At 40.8% G+C, this 16,656-nt stretch overlaps 3 protein-coding genes across 4 annotated transcripts; 2 read left to right on the top strand and 1 right to left on the bottom strand.

The window, feature by feature from the left end:
* Positions 1-71: 71 nt before the first annotated feature.
* Positions 72-7,971, top strand: LOC130181106 (uncharacterized). 2 transcript variants are annotated; one of them, XM_056394886.1, is made up of 12 exons: positions 72-1,469; positions 1,662-1,883; positions 2,550-2,752; positions 3,045-3,167; positions 3,720-3,854; positions 4,096-4,345; positions 4,520-4,721; positions 5,000-5,249; positions 5,669-5,787; positions 6,270-6,424; positions 6,894-7,116; positions 7,786-7,971. In XM_056394886.1, the coding sequence occupies exons 1-12, from the start codon at positions 1,233-1,235 to the stop codon at positions 7,923-7,925; spliced, it is 2,259 nt and encodes a 752-aa protein (XP_056250861.1). In that variant the 5' UTR covers positions 72-1,232; the 3' UTR covers positions 7,926-7,971. The 2 variants fall into 2 exon arrangements, with proteins under 2 accessions (XP_056250861.1, XP_056250860.1); XM_056394885.1 differs by having other exon boundaries at positions 76-1,469; positions 6,264-6,424.
* A 161-nt stretch (positions 7,972-8,132) lies between these two features.
* dnaaf10 (dynein axonemal assembly factor 10) lies at positions 8,133-13,148 on the bottom strand. The gene is made up of 8 exons (XM_056394887.1): positions 12,849-13,148; positions 11,736-11,836; positions 11,430-11,560; positions 11,187-11,288; positions 10,953-11,068; positions 10,208-10,342; positions 9,040-9,137; positions 8,133-8,941 (listed from the first exon to the last, which is right to left on the bottom strand). The coding sequence occupies exons 1-8, from the start codon at positions 13,032-13,034 to the stop codon at positions 8,734-8,736; spliced, it is 1,077 nt and encodes a 358-aa protein (XP_056250862.1). The 5' UTR covers positions 13,035-13,148; the 3' UTR covers positions 8,133-8,733.
* A 194-nt stretch (positions 13,149-13,342) lies between these two features.
* Positions 13,343-16,546, top strand: pno1 (partner of NOB1 homolog). Its single transcript, XM_056394888.1, has 7 exons — positions 13,343-13,637; positions 14,430-14,576; positions 14,698-14,781; positions 15,198-15,258; positions 15,391-15,508; positions 16,070-16,140; positions 16,247-16,546. Exons 1-7 carry the CDS (start codon positions 13,440-13,442, stop codon positions 16,312-16,314), a joined length of 747 nt encoding a protein of 248 aa, XP_056250863.1. The 5' UTR covers positions 13,343-13,439; the 3' UTR covers positions 16,315-16,546.
* Positions 16,547-16,656: the final 110 nt, after the last annotated feature.

The following is a 16,656-nucleotide window of genomic DNA, read 5'->3' as shown; positions in this document are numbered from 1 at the left end:
CAGAAAAAGTGTCAAAAACTATATTCATCACAATTACCAATTTTCTGTACATATTATATTTCTTATAAAATGCAGCTAAGTCAATTACCATCCACTTTAACAGAGAGCTTCTTGAGTTTCTTTTGTATTCTGCAGCTAAATAACAAAACTCTCTGCTGAGCATTTGAACAAGCCCTTGGCGAATGGACAGAAGAGTCATTTTCTTTGCCCTGCCTTGGCACAACAGCTCAGCTTCAGCCATTAAAAAATACATGAAAATGGACTCGTTAGCGGTTGCCTCCGGAGCTTCTTCCTCTATCTGACGTGCCAGACACTCAAGTTACTGCTCGTCTTTTCTCAGCTACTTGTTCCTTGCTAATTGTTTGATGACTCTGAGACGGGTCATTCGAGACTGATCCCAGAGGACTGAATGAAAGTCACTGTGACTGAACTGAGATGCGACGCCGGGAGAGAGAGGGGGGAGAGGATGACAGAGTCAGGGAGCACAGTTAATCTTCACCTCTTATAATATAAACAAGTTTTTTCTGTTGTATGAATGTATCACTTGTGTAGATATTGTCAAACTTTAATTCTTAATATTTAAAGAAAATAAATACTGCATATGATATATTAACATTAGGAGCGTGCGTACATGATAGGCCCACGGAACATTTTCATTAACTGAGAGGGCTGTTTTTTGGGGTTTTTTGGGTAGGTTTTGTAATATTCACTGGAATATAAAAGCTGTGGCATGAAATGTTTAAGTAAATACATATTGTCAGCTATTATACAGTTAGAACTTATGCTAAAAATTAAACGTAGATGATCACATTATCCTTTGTTTTAAATACTGATGAATTTTCCTGAAAATAGAAATTTTGTGGTGATATCAACCCAGTTTTAGACATTAAAACTACACATAGTAGCAGACAAACCCTGAGAAGATCACCAATTAAAATTATTATATTAATTTTTTTTAACTAAGTTTGATATGTAGCCAAACAGAAGAGCTGAACTCTCATTTGGTTTCTGCAGCCTATTTTATTTGTTAAGTTTGTCATCTTACTTTTTGTTCTTTTGTAGTTAAATCTTTACATTTTAAATGGCTCTGGGTTTTTTGTAGCAGACACATAGTTTGTATTTCTTGTTTTTTTTATAGTTAAAACAGAGTGTTAAGAATTTAAAGGTTTAAGCTGTAAAATGGTAAATTTAGCAGTAGACAGTAAACACACTCCTGTGGTTTCTGTTGCCAGATGCAGAGATTTTGCAGAGGCTTTTCAGGTTGTACGCTGTTTATTTCTCACATTTTCACAGGGGACATGTTGCAGTATGAGGATGGCCAGTCTCCTTTGCATAACCTGGAGCAGGCAGCTGTCCATTATGCATCAGCTATCAGACTCAACTCCAGAGATGCCAGACTCCACTTCCTGTTGGGTCTTGTTCTGGAGGAGCAGCACTTTGCCACAGAGATGTATGGCCTCCAGCAGAAGGTAGAAAGGTTTTGCTCAGATGCTGAGCTGTAGCAGAACAAGCAGACTACATACTGTGGTGCTTCAAACATTTTTATTTAAAGATATTTTTATTAAAATTATTTTCAGCGCTGATACTGTGAAATTTGAAAATAGTGAATTGTGCAGCTGAGAGCAACCCAACCTCTCACTTTTTCTTTCCTTGGTCTCCAGACTGATAGGGACAGAGATGAATTAAGCGACGCCAAATCAACAGCACGTCAGGATGACATCCTGGCTGTGTGTAAACTCCACGGTTTCCTCGGCACGCCCACAGTGGAGAACCAGCTTCAGGCCTTGGATAAAGAGTATCAGCAGCTCAGAGAGCAGGGACAGTCCAGCAAAGCAGACTATGTTCAGACTCTCTACATCTGGCTCTCCAAGAAATCTGGCAAGGTAAATGTGTCATACTGTGGGTTGCTAAGTTTACTTTACTTGCTCTAATTAAGAGCACCAGTGAAACACCTAAAAAGCAAATGATCATGTATAATGTGATACAATTTTTGACACTGCAAACACCTGTTATGTTGTTGCTTGAGCACACATCTGTGTCTATTAGTGGTGAGAAAATTACTGAGAGGCCAGTATAGACAAGCAGCTTCTGCAATCTCACCGCTCTGTGTCTCTGTCTCTCTCAGATCAATGTCTTACACATCAGAATACATCAGGTGGCCTGCTGTATGACCTTTGATTTATCTGATAGGAGTGCTACAGGACATTAAGACGTTACAGGCATCACAATATTTTAAAACCACACTAATAATGGTCTGTAATTGCGGATTAATTAGTAGCTTTTGATCATTTTGCAAATTAAGTGGATTTGATTTTTAGAACCAGAATATCTTGCCATTTTCCACTGCTATAGCACAGCATTCTGCCAGAAACTGTCACAGGTTATGCATACTTAAGTTATGCATTTTTATGTAGCTTGTTGTGTAATATAAGAGACTGCTGTGACATATAGCTATTGTTCTGTAAAGCTGTTTGGATTAAAGCCCCCACTAAATAATTACTCATCACTAAATGGCAGATGAAACTGAACTCCCTACTCCCTGGTTGCAGGATAGCGGTTCAGCTGTGCGGGACGAAGAGAACTGTGTCCACCGAGCTCTGATGAAATACCTGGACGCCTGGTCTCTGAGTCCAGACAGCTGGGAGTACAACCTCCATGTAGGAAGACTGCTGCTGCTGCAGGGGAGGAGCAGGGAAGCCCTGCAGCATCTCCAGAGCGGCTTGGCACTGCGCCCTTTACATCCGGCACTCAGGTCAGATCACAGAAGTATTGATGGTAGTAGAAGCAGAAGCACAATGCTTTTCTGTGTCACTGTAACATCAGATAACCAAACTTTCAACCTGCTCTTCAAATGCTCCCTCCTCTACAACCTCTATATGATATCATATGATCATATACGGATTGGGGAATAGAAAAAAGCATAGTTACAATGTGAGGAGAGGCCTGGCAGTTCATCAGGGTAAATGGGGTCAGGATTAACATGTAAAAGCAAAGAGTAGGAGCTAGCTTTGTATTCAACATCTCTTCTGTGTTCCTTTTCTCAGATTCTTCACTGGGCTGGCTCTGCTGCAGCAGGAGCAGAAAGCCTCTGTGGACACAGAGAAAGAGGCTGCTCTGTTCTTACAACAGGGACTGGAGCACTTTGTCAGCCAGCGCTGCAGCAAGAGGTGTGCATTTGTGTGTGTGTGTGTGTGTGTGTGTGTGTGTGTGTGTGTCTGTGTATGTGTGTGTGCGTGTCTGGTGGAGGTGGATGCATTCAACGAGACAGTGAGAGAGTGAGAGGGCATGGCAGTATCAGTAATATACCAGGATGTTCTGTTTAAGCCTGCAGGAGGAGGAAGAAGAAGACCATCATAGTCTACAGGAACACACTGACATAACATCTGCAGTGTCACTTATACACAGGGTTTTTTTAATAGACATTTTAAAGTCTTGATATCGATATAGGTTTTTCACAAACCACCATCCTTTTCAGCAAGTGGGCAAAACAATAAAAAACTGAATTGAAAGGGGGGAACGTTTTAGTGAACATTATGTGATCTGATTCTTAACTAGTTGAAAAAGAGGTGAGTAAATTTTTGGATAGACTGGTCTCTGTGATCTATAATGAAAGACATTCTGTTCCTTGGATTTGTTTGTTTTGCTTTTATGCAAGTTCCTTGTGGTCGTCATGGCTGTTTTTTCTGTGCTGTCATACGTTTTTATGTTTTTCTCTACAGCTGGGTGGAGCAGGATCCATCAGAGCCTCTGTCCAGCCTCAGCACACAGTTCCTGCGAGGCCTTCTCACTCTGGGACAACTGCAACACAACGTACTGCCTGTGAAGGCCATGGGTGCTGAACAGGTTTATCACACGTATGTTACAAACCAGAAGTTTTAAGTAAGACTTCCACAGATTTTTTTAAGGGTCATATTTTCTCTCTACTCCGTGTTTGTGGTGGCTCTCAGCTCCAGTTAGCTCTCACTCATCTCCATAGTGAAGGTGTGATTCAAAGAAAAGTCTCAACATTCACATCAGTATGAACCACTTTAATAAGTGTTTGAGCGCTACATGAAAAGCCTGTGTCTGCTCTGTTTCTGTGTTGGAATGCTTCAGTGTAGCAGTGCTGACTGCCCAGAGTGTGAGTCAGTGTGTGTGTCGTGGCGAGGTGAGCGGGCAGCTGGAGTGGGTGTTGCTGCATGCTCACTTCGCCCTGCTGCAGAGGCTGATCCAGCAGGGTGAGCCCCAGGCCAAAGATGGCACCAGCAGGCAGTCCCTGGTGGCGAAGAGATGCCAGGCCCTCACAGCTCTCATACGCCTCACATCTATCCCCCCCTGCCAGGAGCTGCTGGACATGCAGGAGAAGGTAAGAGTGTTCCGTTGGGCAACGAAACATTCAAAATGTGTATTTTATTAGCATCTCTGTTTTTGTTTTCTCTTATTTTTCTGTTTTGCAAAGTTAACAAACCACAGATTTCTGTTTTGGGTTCAGAGAATTCAGACTTTACCTTCTTCCTACCTCTCCTGCTGCTTTGTACAGGCATGCCAGCTGGCAGTAGTGATCACACCACGGGACAGCCACGCCCTTTTTCTCTTAGGTCTGGCACAGCTAGCTCAATATGACAACAACCCAAATTCAGGCAGGTCAAACGAAGCCAGAACTGATGCCTGCCTCAGCTTCCAGGCCAGCATTGAGCTGGAAAACAAGACTCAGAGCGGAGAGCCTCCTGAACAGCTGAGCAGTGAGTCTCTGTTGTGTACTTACTGTCTTTGGCATTAAGGTCTCAGAAACACAGCAAGCTAACAGAGAATTACATAGAGATTGGCCTCATCTTACACTGATGTAAAAATCATATGCACAGCATTGGTTTCATGACAATTCAGGCTGTATATGATATGGTAACCTGAGCAATTCCTAAATGATAGATGTGTCCCCGCTGAAACACTTTATATTTAACAATTATGATAGACTTTTGAAAATGAACTCTACACCCACATTAATCATCCCCTGTTTGCTCAGAACAAAGGTGGTGGCAGGACCGGCACAAGGCTGAAAATGAGAAAGCTGCCAAGCAGTCCATCACCCAACCAGCAGGAGTGAAGGGGCCTTCTGACACCAGTGTGGCCAAGAGAGGAGCTAGGCGGGGCAGAGGAGGGCCTGGTCAAGGGCGGGTGGCAGCAGCTGTAACCAAAGCTCCTGCTCCTGCAACCCCAGCCCCCATCAGGGGAGCGAAAGCTGCCGGTCCTGCAGCCAAAACCCCTGCAGCCAGGTGAGTCACGCTGGCAGCCTGAGTCAAGTGTGTGGCAGACCTGTGATGTGGTTGCCTGTGGATGTTTGTTCACATCTATTTATTCGTGGAAGATTTCGTCTGGACACAAATGTATTTGACTGTTTGACCTGCTACATTTTTATGCCAAGTACAAACACAGTCCATGACTGTTTATCGATCTGGGGAGCTTCACAAGAACAAGCTTTAAGTTTGTTTCCTTGTAGAGGCTGTATGAAAAGTGGATTCTTTGAATGAAGGAAACATTCACATATCTTGAAAAGTTTGAGGACTATGTGTACATATGAGTGTATATGCACATTAGAAAAACATTACAAAACTTAGACGTTAACACTGACAGAAATGTGATATGTATGTCATATTATATCTAACTCAGATCTGAAATGTTTTCTCTCCTGTAGGGGGAGAGCTGGAGCAGCAGTCAAGCCAGATGGATCAGGTAAAACTGGCAATAAACCTCAGCTCCCCCCTAGCAAGTCTAAACAGGACTGTTGCCCCATTACTGTTGAGACAGCGGAGGGTAAGTAAGGCATGGCAAAAGCACTGAGTTCCCCAAAGTCTTGTCATGATTTAGGGGAAACAAATCTTAGTTTTAAACTGAATATAATGTAATATATAAGCTCAAAGTTCATGACATAAAAGACAGAAAGAAATGTGGGGGGGGGAAGGGGAGTTGATGCACGTTGCATTAACCAACTTCAAATTCACCCTAGAAATATATAAAATTCCCAATCCTAATGATAACTGTTCAAATGTGGATGATGTGACGTCACATTGCATCATCACACCTTACACTGTTTCAGGTACGGTAACTTAATTCAGTCCTTTTTGTAAGAACATGTAAACATTTAACAGGTCAAGAGGCATGACATTAAAAAAGTTGCAGTTTCACTTTAGATAACAATTGTGTCATTGTGAAAGCTAATCTATAACACAGCATGAAATAACATACGTCTTCCCTGTTTATCAAAGGAGGTAATTCTACTTTATGTCTAGTTGCAGAGCCTCCTGTGGGAGACATAGTCACTGTGCCCAGTCTGGTGAACCGCAGGTCTCATATCCCACGGCTGGGTCTGGCCCGCGCCCTCTCTCGCTCTGAAGACACCCAGGACCAGGCAAAGCAGCTCTACCAAGAGGTCATCTCCATGGCACCAGGGGTCAGCTCTTATCTCTTACATTTAGATTTCAGGCATTTCCTCAATGGTTTTACAACGCAGCTTACAATGGCTATAGAATTACATCACCAGTTTCACACCCATCCAACTGTGACTCCAGTCTTGGTGATTAATTCCAGTGGAATGGTCACATGCTCCTCTGTTGGATTAGACAATTACATAACATTTGGTTTTATTGAAAAAAAAAAAAAAGATCTGTAAGTGGTAGAATATGTGGTGATCAAGACAAGAGAGCTGTTGCTTCCTGAGTGGTTTCAGACTAAATGATGTCTCATGGCTAAGAGACGATCTGTATGTTGGGGGATTTAACATGTGATTTTTAGGATAACCTGAATAACTTGCAAGTATAGTTGTCATTCATACAGACATAAGAGCAGCATGTCTGGTGTCGATTTCCCTCAACTGATGTAATCCAAACAAAATGTAGCTAAGGAATTGCCTGGCTGTCTAGGTCCACGATGCCTACATTGAGCTTGTGCAGCTGCTGGAGCCGTCGGACCCACAGGCTGCAGTGGAGGTGTACTGCAGATTCCCTCTGAAGCCTGTGGGGGAGCAAAGCTTCGATGATGCCTTCATCACAGGAGAGATCGTCCGCATGCTGATGATGCTGGAGCAGTACGACCACCCGCACCTGAGCCCCAGTCTGGTGGCACACGGCAAAGTCATGGGCCTAAGTGATTACTATTACTATATTATGAGTACTGTATTAATTGTAATATTAGTCTTGGAAGAAGTCAAAACTCAACAGTAGTAGTTAGCAGGAATAAATGTTTTTAAAGTTTAAGCAAACAGAATTTGCAGATTACACATTAAGATTGTCAGTCACAGAAAAATGCAAACTGACTTTCATATTATTTTGTTAAAAATAAAATGGTGACATTCTTTACACCATGCTATATGACAATGCCCAGCTATCTTGAATGACAAGCACTTACTATTTGCAAACACTGGTCTACCAACATTTTCCAGTTCATCACCAGGTCATCTATATTTAATAAATGTGTTGTTTAAATGCAGTGTTGTATTGAAATCATGTAGCCAGGCGCATGTGACTTGACATCTATTTACAGAGATGTATCACACTCAACTGGTGCGGTGGCCAGATAGATGGCACAACACATGACATAGAGAGCATACATGCAGCATGATGTCAGATAAATAAGTGCCTGCATAGGGCAAGTCAGGTTGGACTCATTTAGTCGTCTGAAGATGTTCAATATATTATTACATAAAACATCTGAAATGTTTGATTTAAAATCAAATAAATACCATTTAAAAAATTTAAAACACACTTCAAACAACATGACAGACACTTTTGTACTAATCTGTGGCTGTGTTTGTAGGTTGCATAGAGAAATACATCGACATCTTGGATGGAAAGTCCATGACCAAGCTGCTGAAAAGTGTCTACGCGAGGATCCATGACAAACGTGAGGACGATGAGGATCTACAGGACTTCTTCAAGTTCAAATGCTGGACATGATGCTTGTAACCTTCTAACAAATGTATTAATCCTTTTGGATCCTGAAGTGACTCATAGTTTGTTTACTCTACATCCAAAAGAAACGTTTTGTCTTCAGCTGATAAGACTCTTACTGTGTTCATACAGACAGTAGTTCTCTTGACTTTACTTACTCTTGATGTCATAAATAAGCCTTTCATATTGGATAGGGGACACTGAGAAAAAGGGTAATTTTTCGTTCCAAACACACATTTAATTTGAAAACACAGAGTTCTCATTAAAATGTCATATCAAAAGTGACAATTTGAACAATAGACAAAACTCGAGTAAAACATTCACCAATAGTGCAACAAAAGACAGGTGTTTCAGTAAGCATCCTACAAAAATGGTAATAGATAAAGAAATCAAATCTTGATCCCCAAAGTATTATTCCAAGATTAAATGACTCATTTATCCATCCTAGCAGAGGCTTTTTGATAATATGGGAAATGTATCATCGTGTTACAAGGGTATTTCTCTGCACTAGAGGACAACATTGCCTCCAAGGCTCAGTCAAGCACTTTCCCGGTTCATATGAGTTAAATTATTTTCTGGCAAGATAAGTCTAAAGATGAGAATCAGCTGTATGAAATCTATATGGACAGCTGCAAAGACCTGCAGTAGGAAATCGTTGTCTTCAAATAAAAGATCATCAATCCAAAGATGACCAGGAGTACAATTCAGCCTCAGAAAAAGGCAGTGATTTAAACACTATTGATGCATCTGTGTTGTTGCATCTTGTTTTGTACAGGGCTGCACAGACCATCAGTCTTTGTTGTCGTCCGCTTTTTCACACCATGTGGAGTTTGGTGACAATGAGCACGCGGACAGACTGGTCAAAGCCTGAACACACACACAGGCCCTGTTTGTCAGGACTCCAGTCCAGGCTTGAGATTGGCTGAGTGGACAGAGTGACGTTCTGTAAGAGGTTGACAGTGCCAGCTACGCCCACATCCCCGCCATCTGAGTCCTTCTTGCTTCTCTGAGCAGGATACTCGCTGGAAATGACATCAAAACACAATTAAAATATTTTCCAGTTTATAGTTAATCAAAAAAAAACAAAAAACCTGATTCCTGTTTAACAAAAATAACTTACTATTTCCACACATGTAGGTTGCCTGCTCCCCCTGCAGTCATAAAGATGTCTCGGTTTTGAGGCAAATGCTTCACCTGCCAGACGGTCGACTTATGAGCCTTAAATAAAAAAGAGAGATCTTTTACTTAATTTACTATTAAATCAGTAATGGCAAACTTCATTCTTAGCACCTTTCAAGACATTGTAAGCCTGCGTCGAAAATCTCTTAGATACTTTAATCTGATGAGGGGAAAATTATATGGTCTTACACAGTTATGATTGCAGCTTTTATCTGTAGTGTGATCTCTTCTATTAGGCCGTATTCGCCTGCCCCCACCTTTACCAATGCTCCACTTTCCTTGTGTAAACTGACAGAACTGCACTGGTGAGAGCTATTACTTTGCCTGTACATATAAAGAGCACCTCCAGCAAATAGTTTGAGCATTGTTAAATGGGTTTATTCCACTGTGACTGATTTCAAGAAACGATGTGGTAATGCAACACAAATATGATGAAATCACCATAAAAAAAACAAAACTGTATCCCACTTTAAAAATTCTAGTAAGAATATAGCAAATGGTGCCTTTAAAATCCACTAGCTGCAAATTCTCATCTAGAGTATAGTTTAGAGATGTTGATTATAATATATGTTGATGATAATATATAAAAGAATATAATAAAAATCCAATGCCTCAGCCACGTGTTAAGACTTCTCTGTAATGCTACACTCATATCTTCTTAGACCAAAAAATATATCTGGTGGAACCTTATGATTCATGGTTGGAGACACGGATGTGCCAATTGTTGATCTCTCAGAAGAACTGGACAAATATTTCGAAAGCTGAGGCCTCTCATCTCTCAGACCATGCAAACACTTGGCGAGCTGGGCTGTGCACTAATACCAGTTTAAGTGTGTTTTTCTAGCATTTTCCCACAAAACGCCACACTTCTCTCTCCTAGCTGGCCCAGTGTCATTTTTGGCCAGTGTCACAAAGCCACAGAGAATGTTAGACAAACACAACCCCAAACACTTCCAGCTGTGAAAACGGGCAAAACGACGCGCACCCCATTTCCCTCTGTCCCATACAAATGTAAAACTAATAATAATAATAATGATACTAATCTTTTGACGTTATTCCATTCGTAGGAGCCAAACATCCGTCTGGCTCTCTTCACCCAGGTCAATTACCTTTTCGGAAACAGAGGCGAAGCCCTTGGTCGGGTGCTGGGTCCTCATGTCAAAGACGTGGAATTTTCCCTCCAGGGAGGTGGCCACCAACTTGTTCATGTTGATGTCTTTCCTGTCAAACTCTACACCGCATACCTGGTCATGATGTAAGAAAAAATAACAGTCACTCCCTGGGCATTTATCACATGGCAGGGCTCCACTCCAAGTTTTTCCATACAACAGAATCTGTTGAAATGGGCATAATGACCCCTGGCAGGTTCATCTACATTCAAGAGGTGATGAGTAAGAGACACGACTATAAAAATCAGTGCACTGACTTCAGACTTCCCCTGTGGTTTTATTCTAAATTGCGCTGGGAAGTCATTTTCAGCTCTGTCTCCACATCTGTCCCTGTTTTTGTCTACTGTATGATTCAAGTGCAGGTTGCAGTGCAAAAGAAATGACGTATGACTGGACAGTTTATCCTAATAACAACATCGGTTTTCAATATGAGAACTACTCTTTGTGTTTCAGGGCTGAGTTGGCTAAATCACACTGTCAGTTTGAGTCCCTGTTTCATTCTGAAAAGGTTGTAATTTTCTTCCTGTGGTGCCTCACTGGCTAAATATTTGACAAAATCAAGAGGAAAATCTTCGCCTGAAATGTTTAACAACTTCACAAAAATCACATGCAACAGAGGCTGTCACACCACTTGTTGGCAGATTTACTTTATGCTTTACCATTTCAATACAGGTGTTCACTTTACCCCATTTTTAATGTTGGTTTCCCACCGTAGAGACATATTTCGCAGGTCAAAGAGTTTGATGTCCCCATTGTCATAACCAGCACACACACACCGGTCTTGATCATTAAAGGCATGACCTGTGATGAAAAGGTCAAAGGAAAATGAACACTGTTTTCATTCATAACAAACGCACAAGACCCTCTTTCAACCCTGAAAGCTTATATTTTTAATATTTAAGAAAAATATTTTACTCACCAAATGCAACAGTCCAGCAGTCCCTCTTGGTTTCTCCTTCCATAGGCTCCATGTTGGCTACAGGTGAATCTTTCTGTCTGGGATCCCACACCTTTACTGTCCCTGTAACACCCCAAGGAAAAAAATGACATCTCAGCTTACTTAAAAATGAGATAATTTTGATTTCAAAGATTCACTCTAGGATCTACTTTTTGTCTTTACATCAATGGTTTGAAGAGGTTTTAATTGTAAATGACATCAAACCGTCTCTGCTTCCGGTGACTATCTCAGGGGCGCCATCTCCAATCCCCAGACCACCAACACCGTCGATACTATTCACTATTTCTTTGTGGGCCTTTACACTGTACACTGGCATTTCAGGTATCTCCAGATCCCTGTGGACAACAGAAGCATCTGCACTGAATGAACCAGCAGACTTAAAAACACGTTCAGTGTGAACTCATTTTCAATTCAGTCAGACAGCAACTCCATTAAGAGGCCAGTTGGCCATTTCATGCTACTAGTGGCAAGACACAGATGGTGTGACATCAGTGGGTGTGGATAAAATACCATATATTGAGATTTCCATCAAAATCCCCAGTTGCTATGTTTCTTTGTTGAAGAGATGTTGCCCCAAATGTCCCACACTTTATGGGCTTCGGCTTCTCAACCTAAAATATAAGAGTAACAAGGTTTTCTTTCACTCAAAGAATGGCAAAATTAAACAAGCAGTGAAATAGCAGTATAGAAGGAACCATATACTTATTTTTGGTCAGTCTTGACAAATTTGGTAACGGCAAATAGCCTAAATTTAAAAACTACATGTAAGGATAAAAGAAATTAGAAATGTTTGTCAAAGTTGATTTAATTGAAATTTCCCAGACATGATCAAACATTTACTTACCAACCAATAATTAATACTGACTCTCATGTAGCTGCGCACTGATGTCTGCTAGATGTCAAACTATATATTTATAAGAACATGTCTGCTTTGACTGTCAGGAAGCTGCAGTGCTCACAGACACTACTTTCTTTTTGATATTTTTCTTTTTACTTACATGGGTCAAGTAATGTGGCCATTGTGTTGCGCAAATCAAGTAGGAATGCAAGGATTGTTGTCCCTCACACTTTAGAGATATGTTAAAGTGTCTTTAAGCACTTTGTCTCACAGTTTGCAGTGCATTTTGACCAGTTGGCACAAGGAAAGTGGAGAGTTGGGAGAAGGGACTGGCTGGGATAAAAACTCTCTCATCATTAAGACTTCTGAGATTTTGTCACTGACACTGACTTTTTCCCTTTTAATGAGCTGATATTTGACTCTGATGGTGTCTTTTAAATGTCCTCTACGTTGTTCCACCACAGGCCAAACTCTGAACACCTGTAAATGGTTAGCAACCTCTCAGATCCTAATTTTACAGCTAATTAGCACTTTATGAAGGACAGGTGCACCGGGAAGGCCAAAATGACAGTTATACTGTACATTAGCATAATCTGTTCTTAAAAGTAATAATATAATAGGGGGGTGTTCAAAAACTTTTGACTACTAGAGGTCATTTGTTGCGTGTTGCTATGGAGACAACAACCTAGCAAGACTTTTCTAGAAACCTTGGATAAGCCAGATATAGAATGAGATAGATAGAGGCAAAAAAGCAAACAAGAGTAGCATGTTAAGGTGTTATTTACCTCCTTGATAAGCTGAGCCTCCCCTTGTTTCACTTCATATATTTGCATTACTCCGGTTCCTCTCGGAAAGTTCCCCAGACAGACAAACTTCGCGCTGCACGGAATCCATTTAGTGTCGAAAACGGTGTAGTTCAAGCTCTTCTGAATATGCGCAATAATCTGAGGTTTTGATAGAGGCGAGGACATCTTTGCTGATTTGGAAATATTCTATAAAACGGCCGAAAAGCTCTTGAAAACTAACAGGACAAACGTTCAGCGGTGCATTTCGCTGCCAAAACAAATGAGACCCGTGTAGCGCGGCTGCCTAAAGAGATGCCTGACAAAAAATGTTATCTCCCGAGTTAATGTTGACATACATAGGCAATTTATCCCAATATTCCACTGAATAAAACTAAACTTGAGTAAACAACTGAGATATATTTGTCAATAATTACACCATTATTTCTATTATTAATTATTTTCACTCTACAGGCACTAACGCAGTGGCAGTTTGGGTCCTTTCCGCCGCACGAGGGTAGCTCTCGTGCCACTGTGGCCTCAGTCTGCTTCAGTTTTGACTCTTTAAACCGATTTTTAAAAACTCACTTCAGGATGGACATCGATAAAAGTACAGTTCCTGTCGCCGGCGCTGCCACGGAGAGTAAAGATGACACAGATTCTTTCACAAAGGTCAAATCTAAAAAGACTCAGAAGCGAAAACGTGAACAAGCTGGAGCGGACATGGACACAGAAGAGCCCGTGGCAGTCAAGCGGCCGCAGTTTCCACCGATCTCAGGCGACAAACTAAGGGTAACTAATCTGTGTGTACATGTGCTTTGTGTATTGTCTCAACTTTATCCAACGTGAGCGTTTATTTAATGTCATTTCTTTTCATCACACGTTAAATTAGTTATTATTATTAACGTACAGTAGTTTAGTAGCTCAGTCTTGTCTGGACTAAACTGTAGTAGCACAGGGGGAGACAAAAACACCTATAACTACTGTTGTGTACATGTTTGAAATTCTTCCAGCACATCGATTGAATATTTTTGGGACTTGCCCTGTTCTGCCAAGTTTGCCTTATTGATTGTTTAGGCTGCCCATGAAGCGCAGGTGAATATGTTGAGTCTATATTTGCTGCCAATCAGTTTTCTATCAATAAACTTCAATCACTTCAGCCCTAGAAAACTGGTTTGTTTCTGTGAGCCGAGGGAAATAATGAACCTGCCAGTGTCATGTATGATAGCTGCAGTCACTGGCTACTGGCTACAATGCAAAACATTGGATAAGCTCATAAAATATTCATAATTAATAACCACCCAGCAGTTCAAGGATTAGTGAGACCGCCCACAACTTAAAAACCATCATTACGGATGAATGCATCAGCAATTAAATGCTGAAAAGAACAATCAGTCACGACAAGTCGATTAATTGGGGAAAAAATAGATAGTGAAGAAGTAGAGAAATAGATGAATTGTTAATGAAAATAATCTATAGTTGCAGGTAACTAAAGTGGAATTCTAATAAATCCCAATTTAGTTATACAGAACATGTGTCTTTAATGCTTTTACACAGTATGATTATGTTTCATGTGTGTTTCAGGGACCAGATGAAATGCTCAAAATCGCTGTCCCGGCTCACAGATATACCCCACTGAAGGACAACTGGATGAAGATTTTCACTCCCATTGTCGAGAACCTACAGCTGCAAGTCAGATTCAACCTCAAAACTAGAAACGTTGAAATCAAAGTAAGTTTCCACAGCCCCATTATTTAAGCAATGTTAACACTATAATAATGTCTCTGTTTTTCTCTGGTACCCACAGTTTTGTGTGTGTGTGTGTGTGTTTAATATGCCTTCCTTCTTTCAGACATGCAAAGACACACAGGACATTGCCTCCCTCACAAAAGCAGCAGATTTTGTTCGAGCCTTTGTTCTAGGATTCCAGGTTGAAGTAAGTACACTAATGGAAGGCTTTGGTTAGCTCTGCATGTTTTCATTTTCCTGGCATTTTTTTTTTTGTTTTTGTACTAAATCTGTATTTGTCAGGCCAGTACCCAAGTTTGGGGAGAGATTTAGGATCAGGACTAGATCTTATAATTGGTTTGCTGATATTGAACTTGTCTCAAGTCCAAGTCGTTTACTGCCAATAAAATAAAGTTTCCTCCCTGCTACAGGAAATTTGTTCAATACCCCTTAGCCCATTGTTTAAACAAGCACAAGAATGTATTATCTTTGTCAACTTTCATACATCACACTGGGTATTTGATTTTGGATAAGCAGAAACACTTAGCTTTATAATAGTGTCACAATATTTCATTCTTTGTTTTTATGTGATTGTGATGTAACACTCACACTTTCTCTTCCCAGGATGCCCTAGCTCTCATCAGATTAGATGAGCTTTTCCTAGAAAGCTTTGATGTCACAGACGGTAAGATCGCTGCACCATGGATCCTTCTCTCTGCTCTGAAACAGGCCACCTTTTATGAACACTTTTCTTTCCCTGATGAAAAAACGAACTAGATGTCTCTCGTGTTTATTTAATTGTTGTCTGTCCTGGCAGTGAAACCTCTGAAGGGAGACCACTTGTCCAGAGCCATCGGAAGAGTAGCAGGGAAGGGAGGGAAAACCAAATTCACCATTGAAAACGTCACAAAGACTCGCATTGTGCTTGCAGACACGTGAGTACGCCCCACCATCATTCCTTCACCGTTACAGTAAAATGATGATCACAATCATTTTGTGGTCACAGTTTTATTACAGTACAGGTATAATTGACCACGATTAAGCTCTTTTTTTTTCTTTTTTTAAATCACTTACTTTATTGCACTTTTGCAGCAGCGTTTTGTTTTGGCAGTATCTGTCAAACTGAACTGCTACAACCATCACACAAGTTTGTGAATTACTGCTTCCAAATCAAATTATCTCCAAATGCCCAAATGCCTGGTTTAAAAAAAAACAAAAACCAAAACAGGAAAGGAGTTTTCAGTTTGGCACAGAGGAAAGACTCACTTCTCTAAAACTGGACTGATTAAGTTTTGTGCTTTTGTTTTTAAATGCAGAAACATTCGATTGTGTCATTGAATTGCTGACTATAAACTGTGATTTCCTACCTCACTGGAATATTTATAAGTGGGCTGGTGTGCTTGTAAAATGTGTTGTAGTTGTTTAACTGCAGAGAGAAGTCTGATTTCTTGTTTCTTAAACTAAAAAAATGAACCCTCCTTCATGTCTCTCAACAGAAAAGTTCACATATTAGGGTCTTTTCAGAATATCAAGATGGCCCGGACAGCGATTTGTAACTTAATCTTGGGTAAGGAGGACGTAATTTTCATATAGTTGATGTTGTATTTGCAACAGTCTCTTTGGATCTAGATGTCGTGCTGAGTCGTGACCTTTAAATCCTTGTGCCCTTACAGGAAGTCCTCCTTCAAAGGTCTATGGCAACATCAGAGTGGTGGCTAGCAGGACTGCTGAAAGATTCTGAAGTCTCATTGGTTGCCGTGTGTTTATCTCTTCCCCCATTGGCTGATGGAATTCCCACTTTGATCCGTGTTGTTAAGACTGTCGGCTGCCTCTGTCATGGCTTCATGTTTTCCAGCTGGTGTTTGAATCAGTTGGCTCCACATGAGGAAAAAGTTCTGGTACATGCAGAAAAACAAAATGCAGGTATCTGAAACTATGAGTTTGTGTAAATAAATAAGTACAAATCCACTAAAGATTGAGTTCAGTATTGTCACTGAAGTGTGTAGGGTGGCAGGTTTTGGAGCAGGAACGAATGATGACTGTATGCTCCCTCTGACAAAAAAAAAAAAAAAAAAGCATTGAC

This window comes from Seriola aureovittata, chromosome 14, assembly GCF_021018895.1.
Source record: "Seriola aureovittata isolate HTS-2021-v1 ecotype China chromosome 14, ASM2101889v1, whole genome shotgun sequence".
In the NCBI taxonomy this organism is placed as follows: domain Eukaryota; kingdom Metazoa; phylum Chordata; class Actinopteri; order Carangiformes; family Carangidae; genus Seriola; species Seriola aureovittata.
The sequence above is the reverse complement of the archived record's forward strand: the minus strand, read 5'-3'. Positions and strand labels throughout refer to the sequence as shown.

What these genes read in the sequence shown, in the direction of transcription:
- LOC130181106 (XM_056394885.1), top strand. Translation starts at nt 1,233, where the DNA reads ATGCAGAGATTTTGCAGAGGCTTTTCAGGTTGTACGCTGTTTATTTCT. An exon ending in TGTATGGCCTCCAGCAGAAG is followed by an intron (nt 1,470 to 1,661) that starts GTAGAAAGGTTT and finishes CTTGGTCTCCAG; the next exon opens with ACTGATAGGGACAGAGATGA. An exon ending in TCTCCAAGAAATCTGGCAAG is followed by an intron (nt 1,884 to 2,549) that starts GTAAATGTGTCA and finishes CCCTGGTTGCAG; the next exon opens with GATAGCGGTTCAGCTGTGCG.
- dnaaf10 (XM_056394887.1), bottom strand. Translation starts at nt 13,034, where the DNA reads ATGTCCTCGCCTCTATCAAAACCTCAGATTATTGCGCATATTCAGAAG. An exon ending in AGGCTCAGCTTATCAAGGAG is followed by an intron (nt 11,837 to 12,848) that starts GTAAATAACACC and finishes CTTATATTTTAG; the next exon opens with GTTGAGAAGCCGAAGCCCAT. An exon ending in CTGCTGGACTGTTGCATTTG is followed by an intron (nt 11,069 to 11,186) that starts GTGAGTAAAATA and finishes TTTTCATCACAG; the next exon opens with GTCATGCCTTTAATGATCAA.
- pno1 (XM_056394888.1), top strand. Translation starts at nt 13,440, where the DNA reads ATGGACATCGATAAAAGTACAGTTCCTGTCGCCGGCGCTGCCACGGAG. An exon ending in AAGCTTTGATGTCACAGACG is followed by an intron (nt 15,259 to 15,390) that starts GTAAGATCGCTG and finishes CTGTCCTGGCAG; the next exon opens with TGAAACCTCTGAAGGGAGAC. An exon ending in GATTTGTAACTTAATCTTGG is followed by an intron (nt 16,141 to 16,246) that starts GTAAGGAGGACG and finishes GTGCCCTTACAG; the next exon opens with GAAGTCCTCCTTCAAAGGTC.